Source organism: Vulpes vulpes, chromosome 4 (genome assembly GCF_048418805.1).
Source record: "Vulpes vulpes isolate BD-2025 chromosome 4, VulVul3, whole genome shotgun sequence".
Lineage (NCBI taxonomy): Eukaryota > Metazoa > Chordata > Mammalia > Carnivora > Canidae > Vulpes > Vulpes vulpes.
In genome coordinates this window covers 98283684-98311058 of record NC_132783.1, presented here as the reverse complement: position 1 = coordinate 98311058, position 27375 = coordinate 98283684, and the positions used below count along the sequence as shown (strand labels likewise).

The window sequence follows — 27375 nt, the reverse complement described above, 5'->3', positions numbered from 1 at the left end:
TATTAAATATTTAGGGATAAATTTGACAAAAGAAGTTCAAGACCAATATATTGAAAATCATAAAACACTGCTGAGAATTTAATATAGATGGACTCATACCATATGCACCCTAGTTTGTCTTTCATTCAGCATAATTATTTTGAGAATCATCCACGTTGTTGCTCATGTCAATACTTTGTTGCTTTTTATTGCTGAGTGATTGTATGGTTATGCTGTAATTTGTCTATCTGTGTGCCCATTGATGGGTGACTGTGGCTGTTACAAAATCTTTGGCTATTACCTCACAGATTTGAAGATGTAAGCAAGGGTGTAAATTTGTTTTTAACACTACCCTCTCCACAAAACATATTAATAAATTTAATAGAAGCCAGTGTCCTGCAGTTTGCTTTTTTCTGTTACTGTATAGAGACCTTCCTCATTCCCCTTTATAGCTATATCATCCTCTACTTCGTGGATGGTCTGTAGTTTATTAACTGGTCCCCTTGGATGGACATTTAGATGGCACCCAGTTGTTTGCTATTATAGCCGGTGCTGTGACGAATAGCCCGCACATACGTCATTTTGTATTTTCATCTGGAATTTGCCAAATGCCATTAATGGGCTAAACCCTGCATGATCCACAGGAGGTTGAAGAACAGATCTGACTCATCTCAGTCTAGTAGGGATGGAGGACCCTGCAATCATCTTGGGGGTACTGGGCCAGGAATGTATATGCCCACATTGCCTGGGGAGGTCGGGGAGGCTGCCTCAGGAGGGACTTTCTGGAAGCTCTTCTTCCTCTTTGGCCAGACTTGGTGGCTTCTGTGGGAAGGAGGAGAAGGGTAAAGACCAGGACTCTGTGGTCAGAAAAGGCATTCTGGTATGGGGAAGGTCACTGTGGAGGCAACTGAAGCTGAGAGCACACCCTATAGATAGAGATTTAGGGAGCGAGCCACAGGGATGGGATAGAGAGGGAAAACCATGCATGTGGTAGTGCTGCGTGCACGGAGAGTCATCACCCAGACCTCCACTCCTCCAGCTCCCCATCTGTCTCCCTGTTTCAGGTAGATATGTGGCACAGTGGTTAGAACATATGTCCTGAAGCTAGACTGCAGGTGTTTGAGTCCTGGTCCTGCATCTTGGGGCAAGTGAAATAGGAGGAAGGTTGGGATCTACTGCACAGGTTGTAAACAAGATGTGCGCTATGTTCTGAGTGTATGGCTGGGTGCACAGGGGTCCCTCCCCTGCAGTGTAGCTGTGCTGGTCATTTTTCACCCTCTAAGCTCTTCTGTCTGGGCTGGAGAGAGAGACAGACTTTTTTTCCTTTCTTTTGGCAGAGGGAGGATTGGTGTTGGCTCATATTAGTGGTTCGAACATCAAGGACAGGATTCAGGGAGCTGTGAAAGTGATTCCAGGGCTCCATAGAACTGTTGCTTGTAGGATTCTCACTCTGCCCATGCTTGGCTCTGATGTGTTCTGATTTACCTCTGTGTGCCCTCCAGCATCCATGCACATGTGCACACGTGCGCACGTGCACACACACACGCCCAAATAGTTTTCAGTAAGGTGGAAGAAATGAGTAGGTGAACAAGCACACTTTTCACCTAACTCCCTGGTACTTGGCACTGAAGGATCTGACAGGCTGGTGGGCAGGGGTGCACAGGCCAAAGCACCAACTAAAAGCCTCACTGGCTATTTTTGGGACGAATGACCCACCACTTCCAATGACTTGCTCCTAAATGGCGTCTAATTTCATTAAGCCTTGGAAACAGTGACATCACAAGCGCCTGCCTGGTAGCCGCCCACATATGGCGAACCACAGAGTGATCTGAGATTCATCTGCAAGAGCAGGGGAGAAGTGAGGTCCCGAGCAGCAAAAGTTAAAATAGCAAAGCTGAGGCATTCTGCTATGAAAAGAAATTACAGAAGAAATCCATTAGTCAGAGATTTCCAGCGGCAATTTCCTTGCTTGGGAGCAGAAGACTTATGCATGTTTATTTTGGGTGAGGTTATGCAGCCATTTCTCACTCAGTAGGCTGGATGTGGCATGAAAAATGAATTTCTGTTAAGGAAATCCTGTATTCTCATCGACTTCTAGTACTAACGTCGATGTATGTTTTATCTTAAGGTAAAGTGAGCTAGGGGCACAGATTCAGCACATTTGATTAAAATAGTGATACTTGTACTTACCTGACCATCACAGTAAGCCACAAGTCCAAGTAGACTTCTCTTCTCTGTGGATCCCTTTGTCCAGATCTCTCCAAGTGAGCTCTTCCTTCTCAGGCATAGAGCAGAAGAGAGAGGGAAAGACTGCTTAATCCAGATTCCTGGTCTCTGTGGGGGCAATTGAGGCCATGACCATGACTTCACCCAGCGGGAGCAGAAGCAACTGGCCACCTTTCAGACCGAACATAGACTCAGTGGGAAAATGAGCTTCCCACATGTGAAGTTTTGCTCTGCATACAACACAGTTTCTCAACTTAAGTTCTCTGAACATTTGGGGCCAGTAATCCTTTGTTGTGGGGGACTGTCCCGTGCATTGTAGGATTGTCAGACACATTAGCTTCGCTGGCCTTAACCTGCTAGATACCAGTAACATCCTCACTCCCCCGGGTGACAACCAAATGTCTCTGGGGGCAGGGGGCAGGGGTGCAAAATTGCCCCTGGTTGAGAACCACTAGCATATGACTTTTCAAGAGCATGAGAAATAACAAGGATTTCATAAGTTTTTTATTGGCTTGTTTTTGTTTTAACTATTCTGAGTTTAATTATACCTTGAACTGGACAAGTCACTTTTCTTCTTGAGGCTTTGATTTTCCTATCCATAAAATGAATGGGTTGGATATAGTGATCTCAGAGTTTCTTCTAGACCTGACAATGGACAGTGTTGAAGGCAAGGCCTGTGGGGTCTCTGTGTATGCATCCTGTCCTAGCAGGTAATAAACCTCTTGCCCACCTAGCTCCAGTCACTGGCTCCCATTCTCCTGGCACTTGGCATCCAGCTAGTCAGCCTTCCTTAACTCTAGCTGATGGTTCTCTTCCTTTGTCCCCCTTTTCAAAGGAAAATTTCTCAATTTCCAGTACAAGGAACCCCTGAGGACTCAGCTTCTTCACTATCCATTTCATCTTAATCTTGTTAAGACCAGCCAGTAGATCTTATCTTTGCAGATTGATTCATCGAAGTCAGTTCCCCAAGGGCCTGGATGGGACAGGGCTGGTCAGCAAGAGGATCCAGGTCCTGCCTTTGAGAAAATCAGTCTAGTGGGAGGGCAGGAAAAGAGCAGTTTTTTGTTTGACAACAATAAAGAATCCACCTTTTAGCTTTTTCTATTTGAGGCTAACCAATTCCAGTTCTTTAACCTTTTTGCCTAAGATGTATTTTCCACTGAAGTGGTCTTGGTTTGTCCCCACATTGTTGGGAAAAGCAGCAAGAATGTAAATCAGGCCTGGATTCAGATGCCTGCTGTGGCACTTCATAGGTGTGTGAGCTTAGCCAAACCACCAGCCTCTCTAAGAGTCATCTATAAAATGGAATAAAAGCCCCTAACTTGAAGGCTGGCCAAGAGAATTGAGTGAGAACATGCCAGCCACAGGCACAGCATGGGCTGAGCACACACTAGATACATAGTAAGCATTCCTTCCCCCTCCTCTACTCCCTTTACCCTTTCCTCCATTCTCTTGACAGTGGGTGGCCACAGCTAATCGCATCACCACATCACCGCAATGAGGGATTGACTAATGTAAGCCAGAGAGGACGGCTCACTTCCCAGCCTGTCACATGCCTGGGTTCTCACCAGCCTTCCTGTGGCCCATTTTCTTAGTGACATTAACTGCTGACTCACTTGGCTTATGGTCAGCTCTGAACCCAGGGTCTTTTTCAGTTTACCCCACCACCGCTCCCCAGCTTAGATTTATGGCACAGAATGGGATAATTATTAGAGAACATTTTGTTTAGGTGGCCCTTCTCAAGGAGTCAAAAGCATTACTAGACTGGCAACTTCATGAAGGCAAGGCCCATGTCTACCTTGACTACTTCCATTTTCCAACATCTAGAATGTGGCCAGGAAGTACTTAGTAAATATCTGTTAAATGAATTAATGTATTTGGAGCTGCTCCCTATCTTCCAGGAGATTCCTATCTGCTCTAGGGCAGCATCTGTAGTAGTAGCAAAACCTTAAGATTTTAACTTACTAAGTGAGCTCTATACTGATTCCCACAAGTACAGAGCAGTAGAAGGACCATGACCTATGACTCAGACTTCGGTTTGAATCCCAGCTCTACTAGTCATGGGCTTGGTGACCTTGAGCAAGTTGCTTATAGCTTAGCCTTAGTCTTCTCCATGGAAAACTGAGGTATCAGTGTCTGCCAGGGTTATCGTAAGAATTCAAGGTGAATATGTATATGTAAAAGTGCCCAGCACAAGCTGGCAGTGATCTTGGTTTCACATCAGTGACTCTTTCCAGAACACCTCTTTCCTTTGGTCACCATTGCCTCCTGTAGTTTGGTCCAAGTCTACCCTCCTCTCTTAGACCTTTGCTCACTCAGCCTTCACCCCCCCACCCACCCTTCCTGCTCCCAACAAAAACATACTCTTGACACCCAGCACAGTCAGCAAACATTTGTTAAGCCAGCACCTCAAAATCAGATGCCTACAGCGACCAGGTATGTGTGAAGAAAGCAGGCTGTGTGAGGTTTTTATGTGAAATCTCCCCCCTTAAATTGTTTTTCTTAAATTCCATTAAACTAAAAAACTTTTTTTAAAAAAGATTTTATTTATTTATTCATGACTGACACACAGAGAGAGAGAAGCCACATTGCAGGGAGCCCAATGTGGGACTTAATCCGGGGGTCTCCAGGATCACACCCTGGTACGAAGGCGGCACCAAACCGCCAGGCCACCGGGGCTGCCCTAAAAAACTTTTTTACCTTTTTATCTCGCCATAATTTCTAGCTTACAAAAAAATTTACAAAATTAATGCAGAGTCTTCCCATATGCCCTTTACCAAAGCTTCCCCAAATGTTATTACCCCATCTTACGTAACCAAAATACCATTATCAAAACCAGGAAGATAACACTATACAGTAGTAGTAATTGATACCATGGATCCTATTCGAATCCTAGCCATTGTCCCACTGATGTCCTTTTTCTTGTCCAGGATTTAGTTGTCATGTCTCTTTAGTCTCCTCCAATTTTGGAAAGTTCTTTAGCCTTTACTTGCCTTCATGACCTTGATGCTTTTAACAAGTGCTGGCTAGTCATGAATCCTCAGTTTGGGTTTGTGTGTTGCTTTCTCATGATTCATTTGAGGTTGCATATTCTTAGCAAGATCCCCACAGGGGTTTACAGTGTGCCCTCCCCAGTCTGTCAGATCAGGAGGCACATGATATGTCTCCTTACCAGTGACACTCGCTTTGGTCACTTGGTTAAGATGATGTCAAGTTTCTCAACTGTAAAGCTACTCTTTTTCCCTTTGTAATTAATATGGATTTTGTGGGGAGGTACTTTGAAGGCATATAAATATCCTTTTCCTTATCAAACTTTTGATTTATTCATTTCTTTATATAGATTTGTGGCTTCCTGTTTTATCCAATGGGTTATTATCTATTCCTGTGATTATTGATTGTAACGTTCACCTTGCCCTTTCTTTGGCTTGTGTCCCCATCATTCTTTGAACACTTTCTTGCTTTCTGACTTAAGATACTTCAAGCTCATCTTGTGTTTTCTTTGCCTAGCCCTGGAATCAGCCATTTCTCTGAGGGAAGAATATTTAGAAGCCAACATTTAAGAACCAGATGCAATCTGCTATCTGGCTGTCACTGTTCCTGGGCCTTCTCTATGGAATGAGCTAGGAAATACATGTGAATATGATGTGTATTTCTGTATTTGTGTATGTTGAAAATCATGAATTCACAGTGAAACCTCCATTTCCACTCTAGCACCACAGAGTTTATTCTATGTACCTCCAGTTCCCAACAGTGAGACACCTGGCTCCCATCCTCACTGTATTTACATATTCACATTAGTGCGTCTCCCCCATCCCCACCCCGGGATCACTGCCAATTCTCCCCTCTTCACCCTTACTGGGTTCTGACACTGCCCCGAGCCACCCCCACCCCACCTCCTCACCTTGAGTGGCCTCTGAAACTCCCAGTTTGGGAATGATGGCTTATATAGTTAATAAACTGTGAGGCCCTTCTTAACCCGGAGGGGGAAGCTGGATTGAAAGCCCCTCCCACCTCTCTGGTGCAGGTCCTCCAGGCTGGGCCCAGCACTGCGTGCTCTCTCTCTCTCTCTCTCTCTCTCTCTCTCTCTCTGGTCATCTCTGCTCCAGCACGCCAAGTTCAGGTCCTCTTTCCTGACCTCTACTTTTGCTGTTCTCCCTTTCCAGACTACTCTCTGCCTCCACTCACTCTTCCTCTGTTCCTCCTGTTCTGTTCAGACATCACCTGCTGCCAGAAGCTTCGTGCATCACCCCAGGTGCCCTTCCATTTCCTTGTTTGTTGATGAACTATAGGCACATGGGGCCAAGCGCCGAATTTTATACCTGTATTCCCGGTGCCTAAAAGAGGATTTAGTAGGTGCTTGTAAATGTTAGATGAATATTAATAATAGTAACTGCAAATATTCTTATAATACTTCCTGGGAGCTGAACATAGTCCTAAGTGCTTTATATGTATGGAGCCACTTGGTCCTCACTGCTATGCTGCGAGGTAGTATCATTGCCACACTTTACAGCCAGAGGAACTGAGGCACAGAGAGGTTGTCAGTAATGTGCCCAAGGTTGCACAGTGTGGCGTCACATTTGAGCCCAGGTTGGCTAATTCTACAGTTCACACATGTTCTTACCTCTCCTGTGCCTAAAGGGGTCAGCATTCTCAGAATGGGAGAGGTGAGTAGGTCTGGATAATTGAGTCATATGAACCCCTCCCTCTCAACCACACTCCCAGCCCCAGTTTCTAGTGCCCCTTCAGGGCCCAAGAACAGATAACTGGTAGCTGAGCAGGCAGGAGGGAAAGTGTTACCTTTTAACTTGGCAACCCCAGGAATTATCTTCTCCCCTGAGGTGTTAGGAAACCCAGCACGTTTCACATGCAATTAGGGTGAACGCACGGTAGTCAAATATCAGATCTTACGCAAGATTCCAAGTCATTGCGTTGAGGTTAGCAGGGTGCTGACAGCTTTTCCTAGTCACTGAAGGGGAACCACATGCCAACTACTGGTCACACCTAAGGGCTGAAGCAGCCGGCCTCTTCACCATTCCAAGTCCTGCCTGAGAGCTGAGGAACACCGTGTGGACTTAGAGCTCTGTTGATAGAACTCCACTTTGTGAGAACTGTCTGCTCAAGTTCAAGTGACAGGAAGGAAGCCAAGTGTGTGAGGCGCCTCCTCTGTGAATGCTTTGTAAATCCACCACAGACATTTATTTCCATTACTCCTCTCAGTGGCCTGGCAGGAGCGGCAAAACCTAAAGTCACATAGCAAGGAAGACCAGCTCAAGATTTGAATCCAGGGTGGTCTGATTCCAAGGCCTTAACTCTTTTTTTTTTTTAAGATTTTATTTATTTATTCATGAGAGGCACAGACAAAGGCAGAAACATAGAGGGAGAAGCAGGCTCCCTGCCGGGAGCCCAATGCAACACTCAATCCCAGAACCCTCGGATCATGCCCTGAGCCAAAGGCAGACGCTCAACCACTGAGCCACCCAGTGCCCCTTAACTCTTAATTGAATAGCTGGCCAGCATTACACCATGTTTGTCTGCCTCCCAAACCCCAAATTCTTCTGCTGCCCCCAGGATCCTCGTTTGCTCTGATGGGACCCATATGAAAGAAAGGAATCTGCTCTGTATGTGGGGAGGAAAGTTGTGTTAGATGGGAGCCAGAGCTATAGTCATCACAAGCTAATTCTGAGACCAGGCAGGATTTTATGTTAATTTCATGCCTTGGAGTGAAGAAGAATCTTTGCAAGCAGGCTGCAGGAGCTGGGGCAGGGGGGAGTGGAAACAGAGGGGGAGAGGGAGGCAGGAAAGGGAAGAGGGGGAGGAGAGGTGACGCTGGGCAGGAATGCAGTGCCGTCATGGAACTCAGGAAGGACTGTGCGTTTCCCTATTTCCTTCATCAGAGAAGCCCAAGACTTGGGTTCCGTTCATTCCACAAGTGCTTACTGAGTTCTGCTATGTGCCAGGACAAAACCTAACAAGGTCCCTGCCCTTGTGGAGGTTCCATTGTGATGGGAGGGGGGAGACCAACCTAGAAACATAACCAAACGAGGGTCATCTCAGGTAGTTCTAAGTGTTGTGAGGGAGTACTGCCAGGGGGTGGGGCAGAGTCCCATCAGGGGGGTGTCTGGCAGGCCTCTTGGAGGAGATGGCCTGAAAGAGTGGGAGAAGCTGGTTCTGGGAAGAACTGTGGCTCACTGACCAGATGGCTGACACCACCTCCCCTGCTGCCTGAGACATGCCCCTTGCACCCACCTCACCCCTGTCCCCTTTTGCTCTCCGCAGGTTTGACATCTACAGGAAGGTGCCCAAGGACCTCACGCAGCCGACATATACCGGGGCCATTAGTGAGTAGTGTCCTTGCCATTGCTCCCCTCCTTCCCCCCCATCCCATACCTGGGCCTGCTCTCCCTATGCCCAGCTGCTGAGCCAGAGAGGAAATGAGAGACGAAGAAGAGGAGAAAGGATGGGCATCTTGCCAGCCCTTCATAGTTCCTCATCTCATCTGTCCTCACCATAATGCTGTAAGGTATAGGCATCGTCTGTTTCTGGAAGGATACACCTGGAATCATCAGTAGTAATTGCCTCTGGGAGGAGATATGGGGGCTCAGGGATCATGGGGAGACCGACTTTTCCCTCTCATACCCATTAGGCTACTGGAGTTTTTGACACAAGCCTGTTTTTACTCATTTAAAAAAAAAAAAAAAAGAGTAATTGTACCAGATTTTGGTTTCTAAATGCCGGTCTTCAGTAAAAGAACCTAAGTGTCCTTGAAGAAATAGCTCATTCCAGGGCTGCGGCAGGAAGAGTACAGAATAAGCGTGGATCAGCTTGAGGCCAAAGAAAGCAAAGAAGCACCAAAGGAAAGAAAAGGCTGGAGGTACATTGACACAAAAGCAATAGGAAAGAGGTCTGAGACCAACATGGGCAGTCTGAGTAACTTTCCTGTGGAGCTATGCAGAGATAGCACCTCAACCAAGTGATGAAATTTGACATCAACCAGTGAGAAGTCTTGTGGGTGTCATGTACCCCCCAGTGGGATGTGATGGGAAGGGCACCTCACCTCCAAGGGATCATCACCCCCCAAAAAAGGACAAGCCTATTTAATCACGAGAAAACAACAGACAGTCCCCAGTTGGGGGATGTTCTACAATACACCTACCAGTACTCTTCAAAAATGACAAGGTCTTGGAAACCAAGGAAAGAATGAGGGACTGTGTCGATGGATTCAAGACTAAGAACACAGGAAGACTAAAGGCAAAGTGGAGTCCCAGGTCAGGTCCAGGAACTGAAAAGAAGCATTAGCGGGGAAACTGGTGAGATTTGAGTAACGTCTATAGCTTAGTTAAAGAAGACGTGCACAGGAGGAGAAGCTGGTTGAAGGGTGGATAGGAACTCTCTGTACTATCTGTGCATCTATTATTACTGAACCATGAGAAGTTGAGTAAAAACAAGCTAAAAGTGCCATGCAAGCAGGAATACTTTATAGCCTCATATTCTAGATGAGAAAGTGGGTCCAGAGAGGTGAAGTGACTTGTCTGGGGGTTCATAGCCCTCAAAAGGTAAGCTTGCCTGACTCCCTCACCAGTGCTTGGTGTGGGAGAGAGACCCTCCCCATGGACTGTCCCGTGAGCAGGGCCCTGGGGCTGGGCAGTCAGGTTGGAATCCATTGCTACTTCCCAGGGTGCACCAGGGTCATGGGGATGACCCCACCTGGTCCTGCCCAGCCCTCCCTTATTGACGTTGTGGATACCTTCTCCACTCCTGGGTCTCCACATCCCTGGGGAAGGGAATAGAGCAGCCAGGTAACAGGTTGTATGTCCTGCAGGCTTCAGGTCTGGCAGAGCCGGGTTCATTCTCCCATCTAGTAGCTAGGTGGCCTGATCCTCAGTTTCCTGATCTGGGGAATAAATGAGTTCATACCTGTCAAGTGTGAGATATGTGCTGAGACCTCAGTGCTTGGACTACACTCTTCTTGTCATTGACCGCCAGGAGCCACCAGCCTGTGAAGGTCTGTGACAGCAAATGCTGTGACGCTTGGTGCCTGGGTCCCCAGAGAGGATATTCAAGGCACGTCAGAGGCAAGGGGCTTGTTCATTTATCTGTTCAACTAGTTTATGACCCTGGTGTCCTGTCCCCTTCCTCCCACCAACCAGGAGTTCAGACCTCTGCTTCACGGCCTCTAAAGTCTCACCCTTGTCAAGTGTGTGTAACAATCAGATCTATATCCTCCTAGTATTTTTAAAGAATAAATGCAGGCTTTGGTATACCGATATCCTTGTTATAAGCAGAGATGGGAGCATACCGTCCATAGCACTCTTCCCTGCCCTTTTTTCAGCTGACACATCCTGGACACCTTTCATACCGACACATAAATGGCCCACTACATTCCTCCCTCCCGATGTGTCTGGCAGCCCATCGTTGCCATCATCTGTGCGACCCATGGTTTATGTAACCAGTCTCCTGAGGGGTGGACATTCTTGATTCCCATTTATTGCTATTGCAGACATCCTTGTCCATATATTTTTATATCCTTATATGGTTATTTCTGTAAGGTAGCTTTCCTAGAAGAGGAATTACTGGGTCAAAGGGTATGTGCGTTGTAAAATTTAGAAGGTACTGCCAGATGGCCCTCCAGGGATGTGGTCTGATTTGCAGCCCCAGCCACAACATGCAAGACAGCAAATTCCTTTACACAAGAGGGGAAAAGGTGTGAGGCCTGGGAAGCCAGCCCCTAGCTACTATTTAGTGAACAGATTATTAACTGGGTCCTGGGTCCAGATCCCGTGCCAAGTGCCAGAATCGTGTTGATGAAGGGGCTTTGGTCTTTGTCCTTGAGGAGCACACGGCCTCAAGGTTTGAATTCTGCCTCCTTCACTTACATGGCCATTTGGCCTAGGACAGATTCCTTGACTTCCCAGAGTCTTGGGTCTTGGGTCCTAGGTCTTGTGTTCCCCTTTGCTCACAGCACGGTTTCCACTCACACATGCTCTCTAGGGGACACATTCCTAACGTCTACTGCCTGAGTCAGTTTCAGAAGAAGTCTGGTGTCAGAGAGCCCAAACAGAAGTCTGGTGTTAGCTTCTTGCCCAAACATGGATGGAAAACCTTCATCAAGCCTTCAGTATCACAAAGGCCTTTCTGGTTGAAATACTTCCTACTTGCCTTCAAGTATGTTTTTCATTCATTCATCCATTCATTCAACAAATGCTTATTTCATGCCTCCTCTGAGCGAGGCACTGTGTAAGAACCTGAGGCCACAGTGATACTAAGTCAACGTCTCTGTCCTCCTAGTATGGGTAAGTGGTAGGGTGAGTAGTCACAGAGCATGTATGATCAGGGCTATTGGACGCTTGGGTTTCAGCTGAGCAGACTCTGGACTTAACAAGTGTCTACCTGCTGGGTTGACTGGCCTTGAACAGAGCACAGATTCCCAAAAGGAGCCTTCCATCCCTGTCCCACCACTTCCAATCTGGATGGAGTTAGAACTTTGGGGCCTCTTTGCAGGGTTGGGTGGGGCAAGGAAAGCAGTTAGAAGAGCTGGATTGGCCTAAGTCAGCATTAACCTTCAGAAATAACTCCCTATTTTGTAACTGTTCATTACATCATTCAGTGGGTTGCTGGGGCTTGAGAGTAGTTTGGGAGGGGTGAAAGTGATCCTGGAATGTGGGTCCTACATAATACTGGAAGATTACAGGGGAAGGGTGTTTTCCCTGGCAGTGGGACTCTTTATCAGGCATCATAGCTGCAGTTTGCAGGTGAGAAAGGAAAGGACGTGAGCCAGGAAATCGGGATCAGTGGCTGCAGGAGTGCAGGGGATTTATCCAGCAGCTGGGAAGACATTTGAAATTAGTTTCTAAAAGCAAGGAAACATCCCCCCTCCGTATAAACTGATGTGGCATGTATTTAGAGATAGGTTGCTGAGGAGCAAAGCATGGTTGAAAAGGATGTATACATTATACTGTTGTTTTTGTAGAGAAAAAAGGGATTTGTACATCTATGCTTAAATGACTGTAGAAGGATGTGAGACCATAATGCCGATACCTCTGGGCAGGGGTCTGCAGATGAAGAGAGACTCACCACACTGCTTTTTTATGTAACTTGACTATTTTTCTTATCATGTGCATGTATTACTTCTTCTGAGAAGAAAAAAAAAAAGAATGAAGCCATTTAATACTGCCCCATATAGCTTTTTCAATGTTTGAAGAATTGAAGAGTCATTCTAGGATCCCATGGGTTGGTCTAGTTTTAGAGGTGTGGTGGGGACTCTGGGGATGTCCCTGTCTTGCTTTTCACTTGGAGTCCTAGATCTTGGGGTTTCTTTTCTTAGGGCATTGCCTCTAGAATTCACTCGTCCCAGGCCTGTGCCCCCATCTGCCTTCCAGTGTGTTCCTGGACCCAGTGTCTTACTCTCTGAGCCTCCATTTCTACATAGTTCACAAGGACATGTGCCCCGTCAGGCAGGAATGTGAGATGACAGGGTGGCTATTCATGCTACTACCACAGGGCATGATGTAGTAGGGGCCCAGCAAACATTTGTCCTCTTCCTTCTTCACTCAGAATTAATCTTTGTTCATTTTAAGGTAGGTAGGTAGGTAGGTAGGTGGATGGATGATAACTGGTTTCAGAGTTTACCACAGTGCTCAGCTAGCCCAGGAGCAGGCTGTCAAGAAGGTAGCAGAATCAGCAAGTGGGACCAGGAACTTTTTTTCTTCAAAGGAAAGTAGAGGTCACCCCATTTGTCAGTCCCCAAGCCCTCCAAGGTCTCCCTGATGAAAGTTCTAATAATAAGTGAATGCTCAAGCCTTTATTACCTGCCAGGCACTATTTCAACCCTAGTGTCTGTGTTGTAGAAATTCAGAGCAGCCCCATAAAGCATGTGGCCATTTAACAGATGAGGAAACGGAGGCTGGGATTGGTGAGCAGCTTACCCAGTGATGCACAGCAGCTGAGCTGTGGACCATACTTTGTAAGCCCTTGTCTGCTGCACGCCTCTGTGATAAGCCCAGAGGAGGTGTGTTCAGCTCTCATCCCATACTCTTGGTGGTGACTTCCTCCTGTGTGCCGAGCGCTGCTGGGCTAGGCATTGGAGCTGTGGAGTTTCTGCCTTCAGGGATAGTGGGTTAATGAGAGAAGCAGCCACAAATAGCCAATAAAATGTGGAAAGTGTGAGAATAGATCCTGGGAACACAGAGGAAAGAGTGACCAGCTCCACCTCTCAGGGTGAGGGGAACTTCCCACCAGAAAAGATGTTTGAGCTGGGCCTTGGCCTGGGAGGACAGAGAGGAGGGGAACAGGGAGGAAAGGGGGAGGTAAGATGGGAGGGGCAGGAACCGCAGGAACAGCAATAAAACACGTATTGCATGCGGCTCAGTGTGGCTGGGTGGTTAGATATGGAGGATGTATAAGGAGATGGGGCTGGAGTTGAGGCAGATCCTGGGGCACTTGTTGTCTTGCCCCCAGGAGTGGCTCCAGGGGTCACAGATTTTGCCCTTGTCAGGGGCCCAGTAGACAAGATAAATATGAGTGATGTGGGCCAACTCTGGAGCCCTTTTCCAAAACTCCCTGCATTTCAGACTTGTATAAAGAATTCATTCCATGAAGAACTGTCCCTTCTCTAGAAGCCCAAGTGCTTGGTTATCCTCATTTTCTGACCTCTGTTGAAGACGTGGGCACAGGGTGATAGTACCACTGGGGGTGGCAGTAGATGGTGAGAGACACTCAGCCTCAGCCTGGGAATCAGGGAGGCAAGAGGGAGTGGTGGGGCCTTTGACAGACTGGCGAGCTCAGACCCTGTGTGGGAGCAAGGGCTTGAGTGTTGTGGAGCAGCCAGCAATCTGGCCTTTGATGTGAAATCAGATTGTTCAGTGTCAACTGCAGATTTTAAAATCCCTACCACTTTTGCCAAACAGGACACATTTGTGGGCTACCAGTTTCCAACCTGTTTTTGACTGACCTCTGCATTAATATACTTTTGTGGAAGGAAGCCAGGCTGGCCCCCGACTGAGGACCTGTGGGGGCGGGGGGGGAGTCCCCATAGGAAGGTCAGCTCAGTACCTAAGGTGGTCTACAGTTTCTGGGAGCAGGGCTGCTTCTACTAAGAAGGGGCTTTGGGGTGATTGGTGTGGCATCTCTCCCCCTCCCTCTAAGCAGCTTTCCTAGAGGCAGGGGAGGGGGAAGAGAGGGGAGGGGTGGAGAGGACCCAACCCCCTTCCACCAGTGCCCTTCACCCTTAACAGTGCATCTCTCTGTATTGTTCCTTCCAGTTTCTATCTGCTGCTGCCTCTTCATCCTCTTCCTCTTCCTCTCGGAGCTCACCGGATTCATAACAACAGAAGTGTAAGTTTCATTCCCCCTCAGGGGGCATTCTAGAGTGTTCTGAGACCCCAAGCGAGAGGAGGGAGGGGCTTTAAAAAGGCGAGAGACCTCTGAACCTTCCAACTCTCATTTCCAAGCCCGTGGCATCCTTCACTCCTCTATTTCTTAAAAGGGTATTGAAGTTAGAGTAAAAGCAAACACTCATTGAAGCTAAAGAGAACATTTGGGTTCTGTTTTGGGAGGAGGCGGGGCTCCTGGGTCCTCAGATGAACAGAAATCATGGACCCGGCTCTGCCTTCCCTTTGTTTGGCCAGTGGGCTTTTTTCCTTCTGAATCAGCGCAGGGTCATTCGATGTGAAAGCTGGAGGAGTTCAGAGAAACGATGCAGCTTCCTACCAGAGAGGGGTGGGGTTGCTGACATCAGAGCCTGGTTCCCTCACCTAAGCCCCCTTCCCTGCTCGGAGGCCCATACTCAGTGAGGAATCAGCGTGGGCTTCCTGGCAGTGCCTGACGCATTGTGAATCGATCTCTGATTTCTAGAATAATCCTTTGCCCAGATAACCTAGTAAATGCTCTGGGGTATGTGTAACACAGAATGCCATTGGGATTATTCAGTCACGACCTCATTGGCCGCCCTGAGGTGGAATTAGACCCCAGAGCTTCCTGCCTTGGTCACTGGCTCAAGGCTTCCAAGCCTCTTCATTCCTGTGTTTACAACTCAGAAAGTCATCGCGGGGCTGGGCCCTGGCCACCCACTCCTCTGTCCAACACTGGAAGTTTCTTTCTCACTCATGGAATTTCTTGGTTTCCTTTGTTTCCCTCTCAACCACAAGACAATAGGGAACAAAAAAACATAGCTGCTTAGTCCAAGACAGGCCTGGTAGCTGTGTAAGTGTTACCACCTTTAATCCTCCAGCAGCCCCAGGAGGTAGTTATCTCCGCTTTACAGATGGGGAGAACTGAGGCTCAGAGAGGTGGAGGGATCTGGACAGATCTTATCTTCCCCCACCACCACATGCCTGCCAGCTCATTTCTGGATGTAGCCTCCTGCCTTCCACTACTATGAGACAGTTTGCCTTCCCTGTCACTCTGATCCTATTTTTAACCCTGATGACACCAAAGCCCAGGGGGTCTCATGGAGTGGTAAGAAAAAACTTTGGACAAAGCATTGGGAGACCTAGGGGTAGGTCTCTGCTCAGTGACCACTTTCCTGTGTGACCTGGACAGGTCGCCAAACTTCTCTGGCTCTTAGAATTGCTGGCCAAACAAGGGAGGGTATACCAGAGTCAAAGCTTCCAGGTCTGAGGAGGCTCGTGTGCTTTCCAAGATATGACTCCCTGACCATGCAGGGGTCAGAGAAGGTTCTTTGTCCCATTCGGCTCCTAATGGGGGGCGGCTCTGTGTACATTTGGGCCACTGGATGTCTCAGAGGTCACGCCATCATGATTTGGAGTTGGAAACAGGGACAGCAGGAAGATATTGAGACCTACTGTGTGCCATACACCTGCTGGTCTTTCTAGGCTGCACCCCATTCTCTGGGGAGGTGATATTCTGATATTCTGAGCAGGGTAAATGGGGCACATGTGTGACAACAAGCAGGGAGCCCCAGCTGGGGCACCAGGGAGGCTTTATGTATTCTAGACAGTGCCACTAGGAATTGCAAAGGCCCTGTGGCAGGAATGACCTGGCATATGTGCAGAGCAGATAAAGAGCTGGTGTGGCTGGAACAGAATGAGCAAGTAGAGAGAATAGAGAATGGAGTAGGTAAGACCAAGTTGGGGTAGGTCCTGCACGCTGTTGTGTATTAACAGGTCTCATTCTTGGTCCTGTGCTCACAGAAGTCAGAAACCAGGTCTGCCTCATTCATTTGCTGTCTGGTTCCTTGCTCAGAGAAGCTGAAAATGCCAACAGTGGACGCAGGCCATGAACAAGTGAACAGAACTAGAATATATGAATCAGTAAAAAAAGGCTCTGATGAAAAAAAAGCAGGGCAGGAGACAGAGAAGGTATGTGATATTTGGTGAGGTTTAAACAAGATTATTTGCCAGGAAGGTGCTTAATGTAGCACCCAATAATGCTTTAATATCCATGGATCCATAGCTCTTCATTCATTTATTTGTTCCATATTTATTTTCCATCCAATGCTAAAAAGGTTTAAGACTGCCCAGCGCCTGGTGTATAAGGAACATTCCATGATTGTTAATTTTCTTGTCCCCTCCCCTGAGCTGAGATCAGCCTCCCTCACCTCCTGCTGATATTGTGAGGGGCACCTGATTTAGCTCTTTGTCAGCTCAGCCCACAGTGAGATAGGGTGCTGAGACAGTGGGCCCCAGACAGGTAAGTTGTGACGTCAGAGCTTGGGACTGGAGCAGGTGGGGTCCCGTGTGCTGTGTTAAGGGCCCCTCAAGCAAGCCTGGACAGCTTGTTCTGCTTAAAGGACAGGGCTCCCTCCTTTCCCAAGAGCACAGTGTATTCCTGTTACTGTGCCCAATGCCCTGCTCCAGGATTTCCCCTTCCTGACTCCTGGGGGCATCCTGGACACTCTGGTCCCAGGACCTCCCTGGAGAGGAAGAAAGATGAGGCGTGAGTAGAGACCGTGGTGAGTATCAGACCATAGGGCCGTTCACGGTGTGTTTACCTTTTGTCTTCTGCTAAGCTCTTCATTTGCCATGTGAGTGGCTGGAGGGAGGGAAGGAGGCAGGAGGCAGGAATGAGAAGAAAGACCTGTCGGGAGCCCAAGGGCAAGAAGCTCCATCCGTGACATGCAGTGACCCTAATGGCCCTTCTCTCCCTGTTGCCACGTGACCATGGTGCAGGAGTGCCCAGAGGAGTCTATAGGGGTAAGGACTGAGGACTCCACAGAAAAATCCAGAGGAGAAAGGATTGTTCCTGGTCTTCCCTCTATGAGAAGCTTCTCTGACCTTGGGAAGGCCTGCCAGTTTGGAAAGAAATGAAGGTCACAATTCTTTAATGGATGGCTGACCCTCCCTGGCAGTTTGTGACCACAGTGGTTCAGCTCCCCGCCCCTCACCCCCCACCATGAGATTGTATCCCAAGGAAATGAGGTCACTGCTGGTAGGATCAACATTGCTCCAACCCTGACCTGTGGTTATCACTGACATAAGACACTATTCTGGCCCAGCTCAGTGGGAAAGGAGGCCTGTTGGTTTGGGCAGTTGGACTCTAACCTGGGCTTTAGACAGGCCACTAATTACCCTTGGGAAAGTGGCCCCATAGGGTGCTCTGCAGCCTCAGGGTTCCAGGGGAGCAGGCCCCCCTCCTCAGAGAATGTGGCTGCAAAACTTTCCACCTTTTGACTGCCCAGGCTTGGCCACTCTTAATGATTAACCCAGCGAGGATTTATAATAAGAAAATGTAGTGACTGGAACTCTCCATTGATAATTTATAGTACAATACAATGTATTATACTTTCTATTTACAATTTATAATGGGGACACACGTACCAGCCAGCCTTCTAGGTTAGCACTTTACGGTGATCATCTTGTTTAATCAATACAGAACCCCTTATGGTAGGTTCTCCTGTTAGCCTTAGCCTTACTTTACATCTGGAGAAACTGAGACACCAGGAGGCTCAGGCCACAATGAGGTAAGTGGTGGAGCCAGAGTCAAACCCAGGTCCATCTGATGCCAGAGCCCAGCCTCGGCACCCCTGCCCTGTCATACCACCTTTTTCTTCTCAGAGCATGCCCAGGTGCATGGGAACAGATGCTTTTTGGTCAGAATGTTTGACTGGAAGACTCGATTACACCCTTATAGGGTGAGGTGGCCGAGCAGGCGGTCAGAACTCCAGGTTGCCGTTGCCCACCTAGCAGGAGCCTGAACTGTGTCTTCACGTGCTCCAAAGCAGGCCCCGAAATGGGGAGGCCAGTAGCTTAACCAGGAGGAGGACCTGGCCATCTCCCTGAGAGCCCAAGTCACCCTCTCTGAGGCCCAGGTTGGGAGCTAGAGGCGGGTAGAGAGACCCAGGGTAGTTGTGTGAAGGAGTGCTGGCAAGCCTGAAGGCTTCTGAGCCCGGAGTGACTGGACCAGGTTCATGTTGCAGCAAGATCACCTCTTGTGAAGATGGATTGAGGGCCAGGTGACCCTGGAGACCAAGGCCCGGTGAGGAGACTGGGTGATGGTGGTAGAGAAGGGGGTGGGGCAGGACTCAGTGGCTGAGAAGGGACTTTTGGCCCTCCACCTGGGAGGGAATAGGTAAGAATACTTACTTATACCTGGAACGGTCAGAATTCAAAAGAAGGTCCTGGAGAGCTTGCTTACATAACGTGCATCCCTCCCCTTCCACCCCACGCCCTTCCGTGGGCCTCACTGCTGTGTAAGTTTCCATTAAATCAAATTATTAAGCACGGAGGTCAGCGACTTTGGGCAGGAATCTGAACTATTCAAGTGCTCTTCTAAAAGCAAATAAAATTGTTTTCCATAGATGTCATCGGACTCACGCCTCAGCCTAGAATTTCAGGGCCCTTGGTTACATTCCTCCTATGCTCCCCCCACCCATACCTCCCTAGTCCCTCTCTCTCTCTCTCCCTACATGGCCACTGCTTACTGACCCCCACGCAAGCCAGCCAACTTCCTGAAGCTGTGTCTTGTGCCCCAACTGGAATGTGCCCCCCTCTCCTCCACCGGCACACACTGGTTACTTCCCCCATTTATTCAAGGGGTTGTGATCTCGTGCTCTATGCTCCTGGCTCAGGGAGCCCTCAACCCAGTGTCCAGGTAGGTTGGGGGGGTCAGAGGTGGCAGCCCTCCAGGGCTGATGGTACCAACTCAGCAGATGGAGGGCACAAAGGGAGTAGACCCTTTACGTCTCCATGCCCTGTGGGTACTTGGTTTACTTGGGCCGTGGGTGGGGATGGGGTGGGCATCTGAAGATTATCAGATGATGACACTTGCATCACAGGTCTACCTGGGGACACTTGCCTCTCAGTTTTCACTGATTCCTTGCCCCAGCCAGTTTAATGCAATGGAAAGAGCATGGCTCTGGGTTCCTAGGGCTCCAGGTTCAGATCCTACCTCTGCCTCTTCCTAGCCATGTGATCTTGGCCAGTCTTTTATCTGTCTTCCTCAAGGCCTGGTTTCATCCTTGTGAGAAGAGAACAGTAACCCTACTAAACATTGCCTTGCAGTGGTTATTAAATGAGATACTACATGTGAAAGCCCCAAGCATAGTGCTTGGCACTGGCTGGGTGCTCAGAACTGGAATGTCTTCTTTGATCAGTTATAAGCAAAGCCACCTTTTATAAACGAGCCTTAGAATATACCAGGGACTGTGAAGCACCTTATATCCATGAACCCATTAATGCCTGTGATGAGGAAAGCAACTTTTGAGAAGAACAAACTTTGTTTTTCTGGGTTGCCGCCTAAGCATCTTATGGTATGATAACCCTACCGACGCTTAGAGTCTGGACATTTAGATAAGGACTTTTGAGTTTAGGATGCCGCGAGTTCCCGCTTTTATTTTGCCCCAGGCACTTTTTAAAATAACTACTTAGAGTTAAGTTGGAGGAGAGTTAGTGACCTCTGCCCCAGTCATCTCCTAAGTAATAAGTGCTTGCTACTCTGCTATCTCCCGCTGGCTCCTGCCCTTCCCCTGGCTCTTGGCATACACACTCCCACTCTTAGGAGCTGTAAGTAATCAATCTTGGGACTCTTTCTCCCTTTCTGTGGGTGTATTGAAACTGTGCCTTCAACCAAAACGACCCTGTGGGTTGCACTTCCCCATAGTGGGCGCTTGGATGCTGAGAGAGCTACCTGGCAAAACTGTGTGGGTGGCTTGTGCCCCCTCGTTCAGCAGGTCATAATTGGCATCTCGATATAATACACCAGGTGTGGGCCCCTCAGCACAGTCCTTCCCACAATGCCGTGGGGTGGATACCTGTTATTACCAACTCAGTAAACACTGATATTTATGATGACCATGAAAGTAGGAGACCCTTTCTTACCGAGCGCTTACTGTTGACTAAGATTGTGCCATGTCCATGAGTGTCCCTGCTTTATATCTGGGAAAACTGAGGCTGGTAGAGGCAAAGCCCTTGCATAAGGTTAATCACCTAGGAGGTGGCAGAGACAGGATTTGAACCCTGAGAGTCTGGACTTCCGCCACGATGCCTTTTGCTTTTTACCAAGAAGGTCCCCCCTGCGAGGCCCTCAGGTAAGTGAGTAACATACACACCCCCATCCTGGGGCAGTCTGCAGCTTTATTGCTCATAGCCCTGGGAAGTAGCCCAAATCCTGACTGCTTTTTTGTTTTTCCTCTCTTCTTTTTTCCTCTTCTCCTCCTCTCCTTCCTGGTTTTCTCTCCTTCTCTTTGAGAGGCTTATATAACTTTCAGACAGCAAAGTGCACAAATCGTAAAGTTGAGACTTAAATGTTTTCCTATGCTTATACCCGTGTCACCATCACCCCATCAAGACAACACATTTCCACCACCTGAAGATTCCTTTGTGCCCCCTCCCAGTCAGTATCTCCCACTCCCACCCCCACTATTGTGACTTATATTACCATACATTAATTTTGCCTATCTTCAAACTTCATAGAAGGCTTTTCCAATTTTACAGTTAAGGAACCAAGGCACAGAGGGGTGACACAACTTGTCCCAGGTGCCCCAGCTTCTTAGCAGCAGAGCCAGGAGGTTAGCCCACATCCGTCTGCCACTGCCCTGTGGGGCTTCTCATCATCCTTGCTAGTGACAGGAGGAATCGGGCCCATGGGTCCCCAGACAGCAGTAAATCCACAAAAAACTTATTGCCCCTCCAGGTGGGCTGGTTTCTGGCTGTCCTTTCACCTTTTAAAATCAGTTCAGCCCTGAGCTTAGTGGAGTCTCTCTCTCCCTCTGTCCTTCCCTCCCATACCAATCAATCAGTCAATCAATCAATCAATAGATCTTTTAAAAAAAAATTCAATTCAGCCCCAGCCATTAATGTTAGCTAGCCTTAGTGGGCATCTGCAGGTGGCAGGCTATGGGCAGGCTTGCAGCGCTGGCTGGAGGGAGGAGGAAGCCAACAGCCATGGAACATCTGCCTTGGATTCGGAAAGTAGCTGTCTTGGCCTCACTGGGTCAGCGGCACAGGTGATTGAACTGCGTTCATCTTGCAGCCCAGGGCCCTTCAGGATGGCACCTGGGAGCAGCCAGTTCTAGCCTTACATAACCAAACTGGCCCAAGCTCTGCAGCAGTGGGCTTCCCATCTCTCCTGAGCACCTCAGCCCCTTTATTGTAGGTGGCACTAGGGAGCCTGGGCTCTGCGGGCTGGGAGAGGTCCCTGGGGCCTCGAGGTGAGTTCACCTGGGTGCCGCACTCAGATTTCACCTCTCTGCGCTGAGGTCACCTCCCTAGGATTGCCAGGGGATGACATCATCCCAAAATCCCTCCGTGAAGTGCCCCGCCTCCCAGGTGGGAAAGGTGAGCAGCTTTAAGGAAAGAGTGGCGGAAAGGAATCGGGTTCCTCCTCGGTGGTGTTTTGCTAATCATCCAGCAATCTCATCACTAAACAGCCCTTTGGAGTTGCAAATCAAGGCTGGAGTAGAAATTGGGCTCTGAAGGCTGAGGAGGAGGATTTGGCTATGAAGATACACATCCCGGGCATACCTCCTGTGCTCCTGCTTGCTCCTCTCCAGCTGGCTCGTTTGTTCTCTTTGTTCCCTGATAGGGGCCAACACTATGAACCTGCCAAGCACCGGCCCCTAGACAAGCCAGGCCAGGCCGCCCTTCTCCATTTTCCTACTTGACCCCAGAAGTTGAGAGCAAGAGGGAGGGGAGATAGCTTGAGTCCTGGAAATCCTGGGGCTCAGGCAGAAAGCAGACCTGGGTTGGGATTTTAGCTCTGCAATTTCCTGCTGTGTGACCCTGGAGATGGGACTCACCCTCTCTGGGCCTCAGCTTCCTTGTTCTAAAATGGGGATCAGGACATTTCACAGGAAGAGATGTGATAACATAGGCTCATTTGGAACTTTCCTGGTTTAATGGACTGGAGGACCAACAATCTGTCACTCTTTTGTCTCCAGGAACATCCTTGGGACTTCCACAAGGAAACAAACCCCAGGCGACTTTTTTAGCCTGCTGTTAATTGAGCACCAGCTACATCACATTAGGTGCGAGGAGCATAAAGACAGGGTCTGAGTAAAAACAAAATGCCCTGGCCGTGGTCTAACTCATTCTTCCCCCAAGATGTGGCTATTTAGAAGATTTTCTGAGAGTCTAATTGCTTAGATCTGTAAGCCTTTATTCTACATCCTGTAGACAAGACCCTGGCTAATGTTTACAATAGCCACAGCCCAGCCACTTCAAGCTGCCCCCATAGCTGTTCATTAGGGGATGTCTCTAAGACACTTTGAGTTCAGCACAGCTACATGGAACTTCTCTTCCAGGGGCTCCCAGTCCAGCAAATGGTTCCAGATAGAACTCATCAGTCTGCCTGTCCAGCAGGGAATCCTGCCTGCTGTAGCGCACCAAATCTTATGTCCCTCCCACCTGTTCCCCCTCCTCCATACCCAGTCCAGGCGCCATGTCTCATCTGCTCTCACCTGCACCACTGCATCAACCTCCCGTGTGGACTCCCCAGGGATGGTGGCCCCTCTGATCAGTCTTCTTGCAGCAGCCCGAGGGAGCCTGTGGAAGTATAAGCCTGACCATGCTATTGCACTCAGGTTGTGAAGGCCTCATCAGGGCTTCCAAGCCCACCTGACACATTCCCTGTCCATAAACCAGCTACATCACAGGGCCCCCTTCCCTTTGCTCTGTGCTGCAACCATGGTGACCTTCGCTCAGTTCCCTAAATCCACCACTTCCAAGCCTCTGCACACTTTGTCTCAGGGATTCCCTCTCCCTCTTTCCTGGGACAGCCTCCTCATCCTTTAGGCCTCAACCCCCACCTCCTCAGAGAAGTCCTTCTGGCCCACTCCCCCCAAAGGTCAGTTGCCCTGTTTGTCCCTCCCATGGCACCCCACAGCTTTGCGACAGAGCAAGAATCATAGTTGTAGAAGGTATTTATATAGAAGGCGAGCAATGTCTGTAAGGTTGATGAAGGCAGAGACCACGTCTGACTGGTTACCTGCTGTCTCTAATGCCTGACAGGTAGCAGGCACTCAAAAAGTATTTGTTGCATAAATTCGTATTGCTGATGGATCCTAATGTGGTGCCCTTGTTCTGGATAGCAAGGTGGCATGGCCATCCATGGAGACCCCTGCCCCCAAACTGTGCTTCTCTTCACAAAGACCTCCACGTCAGTGTCCCTGAAACCTGTGAGTGTGTTACCTTATGTGGCTGAAGGAATTTTATAAATGTGCTGGCGTCCAGCATCTTGAGCCAGGGAGGTGACCCTGGGTTGTCCAGTGGGCAAGATGAAATGACAGAATTGCTCGAAGCGGGAGTTAGGAGGTCAGAGAGGAGTGAAGATACCCTGTGGCTCTGCTGGGTTTGAAGGTGGAGGACGGGCTGTGAGTCTGGGCAGCCTCTAGAAGCTGAGAAAGGCAAGACCAAGGATTCTGTTCTGCAGCCTCCAGAAGGAGCACAGCCCCACACCCTCATTTCAAAAACACTTCTGACCTCCAGAAGTGCAAGATAATAAATGTGTGTTATTTTAAGCCACCTGCTTTGTGATAATTTGGTGCGGTGGCCACGGAACACTAACATATTAGTCTAATCATGTCTCGGACCTGGTGTTCACCCCAGGGCTTTGTGAGAGCTGGACATTGAGGAGGACCACCCAGTGGAGTGGGAGGAGGTTCAAGAGAGTAGGAAGTAAGGTCCCATGTGCCTGGTGGTGCCAGGCCGTGATACCTACCTAGTAAGACTCACATTTCTCAGGTGTTCAGACCACCCCATTAACAGCGGGTGGTGGTATCCCATTTAACAGGTTCACAGAGGTGATGGTATCTCCTGAGTTCACGTAGAAAGTGGCAGAGCCGAGATTAGAACTTGAATGTGTCTGACTCTGAAAACCATGCCCCTACCACCATCCCATCCCCCTCCCTCTAAGTGGTAAGGCCAGCATTTGGAGAGGGCCCTCAAGATGGGAGCCTCCATCCCCTGTGCCTAGCAGCCACACGCCTCCCCGAGATGGGAGTCCTGCTTATCTGAGCAGTGGTCACCAAGGGAAATGGCCCCCGACTGGCCCCTGCAGCTGGGATAGGTGCCCCATCTCAACAGAGGCTTCTGTACTTGTCTCCCTTAGCGTGAATGAGCTCTACGTCGATGACCCGGACAAGGACAGTGGGGGTAAAATTGACGTCAGCCTGAACATCAGTTTACCCAATTTGCACTGCGAATGTGAGTATTCCCAACAGCCCTCTGCTGTAGCAGGACCCCCTCCCTGAGGCAGAGCTGGGTGTGCAGTTCTGATGACCAGGATAAGCCAGCAAACGGGACACATACAGATAGCAGGTAGCATAAGATTCTCTTTAATCCTTTTGGGGGGAGAATGTCATCCCATGTGCACGCATTTGGAGGTTTTTTAGACTACAAAGCCCATGAAATTGCTAGCAGGGGTGACCTCTGGACAGTAGCCATGTTGGTGTGTCAGGGGCTGTCTCCTAGGTCAGGTTCCCAAGAAGCAGAGTCTGAGATTTTCTGCAAGTGGGTTATTGAGAGAGGGCTCCTGGGAGGAACCAGAAGGGTATAGGGGATGTAAGAGAACAAGCAGAGATATGTGTTCAGCAGAGGTCTAATCACAGCCTGATTTCATGGGGAGCTGTGGCATGTGACTGATGCCACAGTTGGTCCTACCCAGTAGCAAGGGGGCCTGGCTGTTATGATCCATATCCCTGGCTAGAGGCTTCAGGGTGATGTGTGGGGATGGGGCGGGGGTGGGGGGAGGTCACATCACCTCTCAAGGATCTCTAGGCAAGGAGACCTCCAACTAGCCATGAGTAGTCACCTGGAGGGGATGCAGCTCTGACCTGTTAGCAGCTATTGGGAAACTTGGTTTTTTACTTCATACCCTATTTTGTTTGTTTGTTTCATGTGTTTCAACCAAGAGAATGAATTACTAGTATAAAAAAAACCCACTGGAAGTCTGGTTTGGAGTCACAATCTGGCTCTTTTGCTCACTAATACTGGGTGACCCTGGCTAACAACATGTGACCTCTCTGAGCCTGTTTCCTCATCTGTCAAAATGGGTTTAGTGCTATCTATCACCTGAGGTGTCTGGGAGGGTCTGATGAGCTGATTCCTACACTTCTTATCAAGTGGACAGACAGGGTGTCCCTTCCTGGACTAGGGTTCTGGTGTCCCTTTGCCGCAGCCGGGCATGCAACCCGATACCGCTCCTTCTCCTCCCACCCACTCCCTTCTTCCTGAAGGACAGAACTTTGGGTGTGTCTGCGGGCAGAGATAGGGAGCAATTCAGTTCTGTTATTGCTTTTGGTGAGAATTACATCACAATTTTGAATCCATAGTGGGCCCCAGGCCAGGGAACCTGTTGAAATAGGTCAGTTTTATTTTTATTTTTTCTCTTTCTCTTAGAAAAATAATTCATCTGGCAGCTTCTCATTCAGGAGTTGGTTGTGTCTCTGGAACAAGGAAATTCTTAGTCAGGCCAGAGGGCTGGGATGAGTGGGGCAGGGGAGGGAAGGGATGTGGTTCCAGGCTCTGTCCCAGCGATGGGCAGTGGCCCAGGAGGGACCAGGCCACCTCAAGCTTCAGGCTGCATCAGCCTTCCGGGCCCTGCTGCTATGTGAGCCCCTAACCTGAACCCAGGCGCCTCTCACTGGAGGCCCACACCCTGGCTTTTCTTTAAAAGAACTTTACATTTTTATTATAGAAAAAAAATGCATGCTCATCATTGTACCTTCAGAAAATCCATAATTCCACCTCCAACGACAGCATCAGTTGACATCTGACGCCATTCCATCCTGTTGGCCGTTCTTTCTGTGCGTTTCTAACCACAGCTGAGATCACGCTGTGTGTGCAATCTCATATCCTGCTTTAAAAAGTAATATTTTATTGTTAACTAATACAAGAATATATTTTTTTGCTTCAAAAAAATCATGTTCAAAATACAAAAATATATAAAGGAAAAAGAAGTAAAAGAAGTACGTGTTTCCTGGGGTGTCATCCTCCCCAGAGGAAGCCTCTGCTGAGAGTTGGGACTCCCTGCCCACCCCTCTGTGTGTGTGCGTGTGTGTGTATGTGTCCATCTGTCCATCTGTCTACAAACATATAGCATGTTTAGGTGGGAGTATTTTTTGGTGTTTTGCTTTTTTTTTAACATAATTGGTCCCAACTACGTGGAACCTTTCTGGGATTTCTTGTTTTTTTTCTGCTAATATCTTGGAGCTATTCTTATATTACTCATATTAGTAAGATGATAACCACAGTGGCCATTTATTCCACTCCTACTCCCAGCCAGGTTCTGGCCTGAATTCTTTGGCCATGTTAGTGCATTAAGATGAGAGGTGCTCTAGCAGAGTGGCCAAAGGGTGTGGCCTCTGGATTGAAACTCTGTGGGTTCCAATCCAAGCTCCACTGTTTCTTAGCTGTGAGATCTCAGGCAAGTTACTTAACCTCTCTGTGCCTTAGTGTCCCCCACTAGGGTCTGATAATATCTTCCCCACAGGGATGCTCAGATGGTGTATTCTTACATAAAAAGCACTTAGAAGAGTATCTGGTAATTTTTTTAAGATCCTCACAAGCTTCGGATAGCTTCCTCCTCACAAGGAGGAAAGTGAGGCACAGGAAGGTTAGGTAAATTGCTCGAGGTCCCAGAGCTGGTAGGGGGCAGAGCCAAGCTCTGAGTCACTGGCCTGCTCTGAGCCACCTCTCCCCACACGTAGATTTAGCTCTGTCTTTGTACCTGCTGCACAGCATTCCAGAGAGGGCTGTTCCATTGACCAGTCCCCATTGA

At 48.7% G+C, this 27375-nt stretch overlaps 1 protein-coding gene across 4 annotated transcripts in view; it reads left to right on the top strand.

Annotated features, from left to right (window-relative positions):
• The window catches only part of ERGIC1 (endoplasmic reticulum-golgi intermediate compartment 1), a 103463-nt gene that overhangs the window by 39881 nt on the left and 36207 nt on the right, over positions 1–27375 (top strand). For all 4 annotated transcript variants that reach the window (XM_072756583.1, XM_072756581.1, XM_072756585.1 and 1 more), the window contains 3 exons: positions 8482–8543; positions 14463–14535; positions 24706–24800. In XM_072756583.1, the coding sequence (XP_072612684.1) occupies positions 8482–8543; positions 14463–14535; positions 24706–24800 (230 nt within the window). The remainder of the gene's footprint in view (positions 1–8481; positions 8544–14462; positions 14536–24705; positions 24801–27375) is intronic.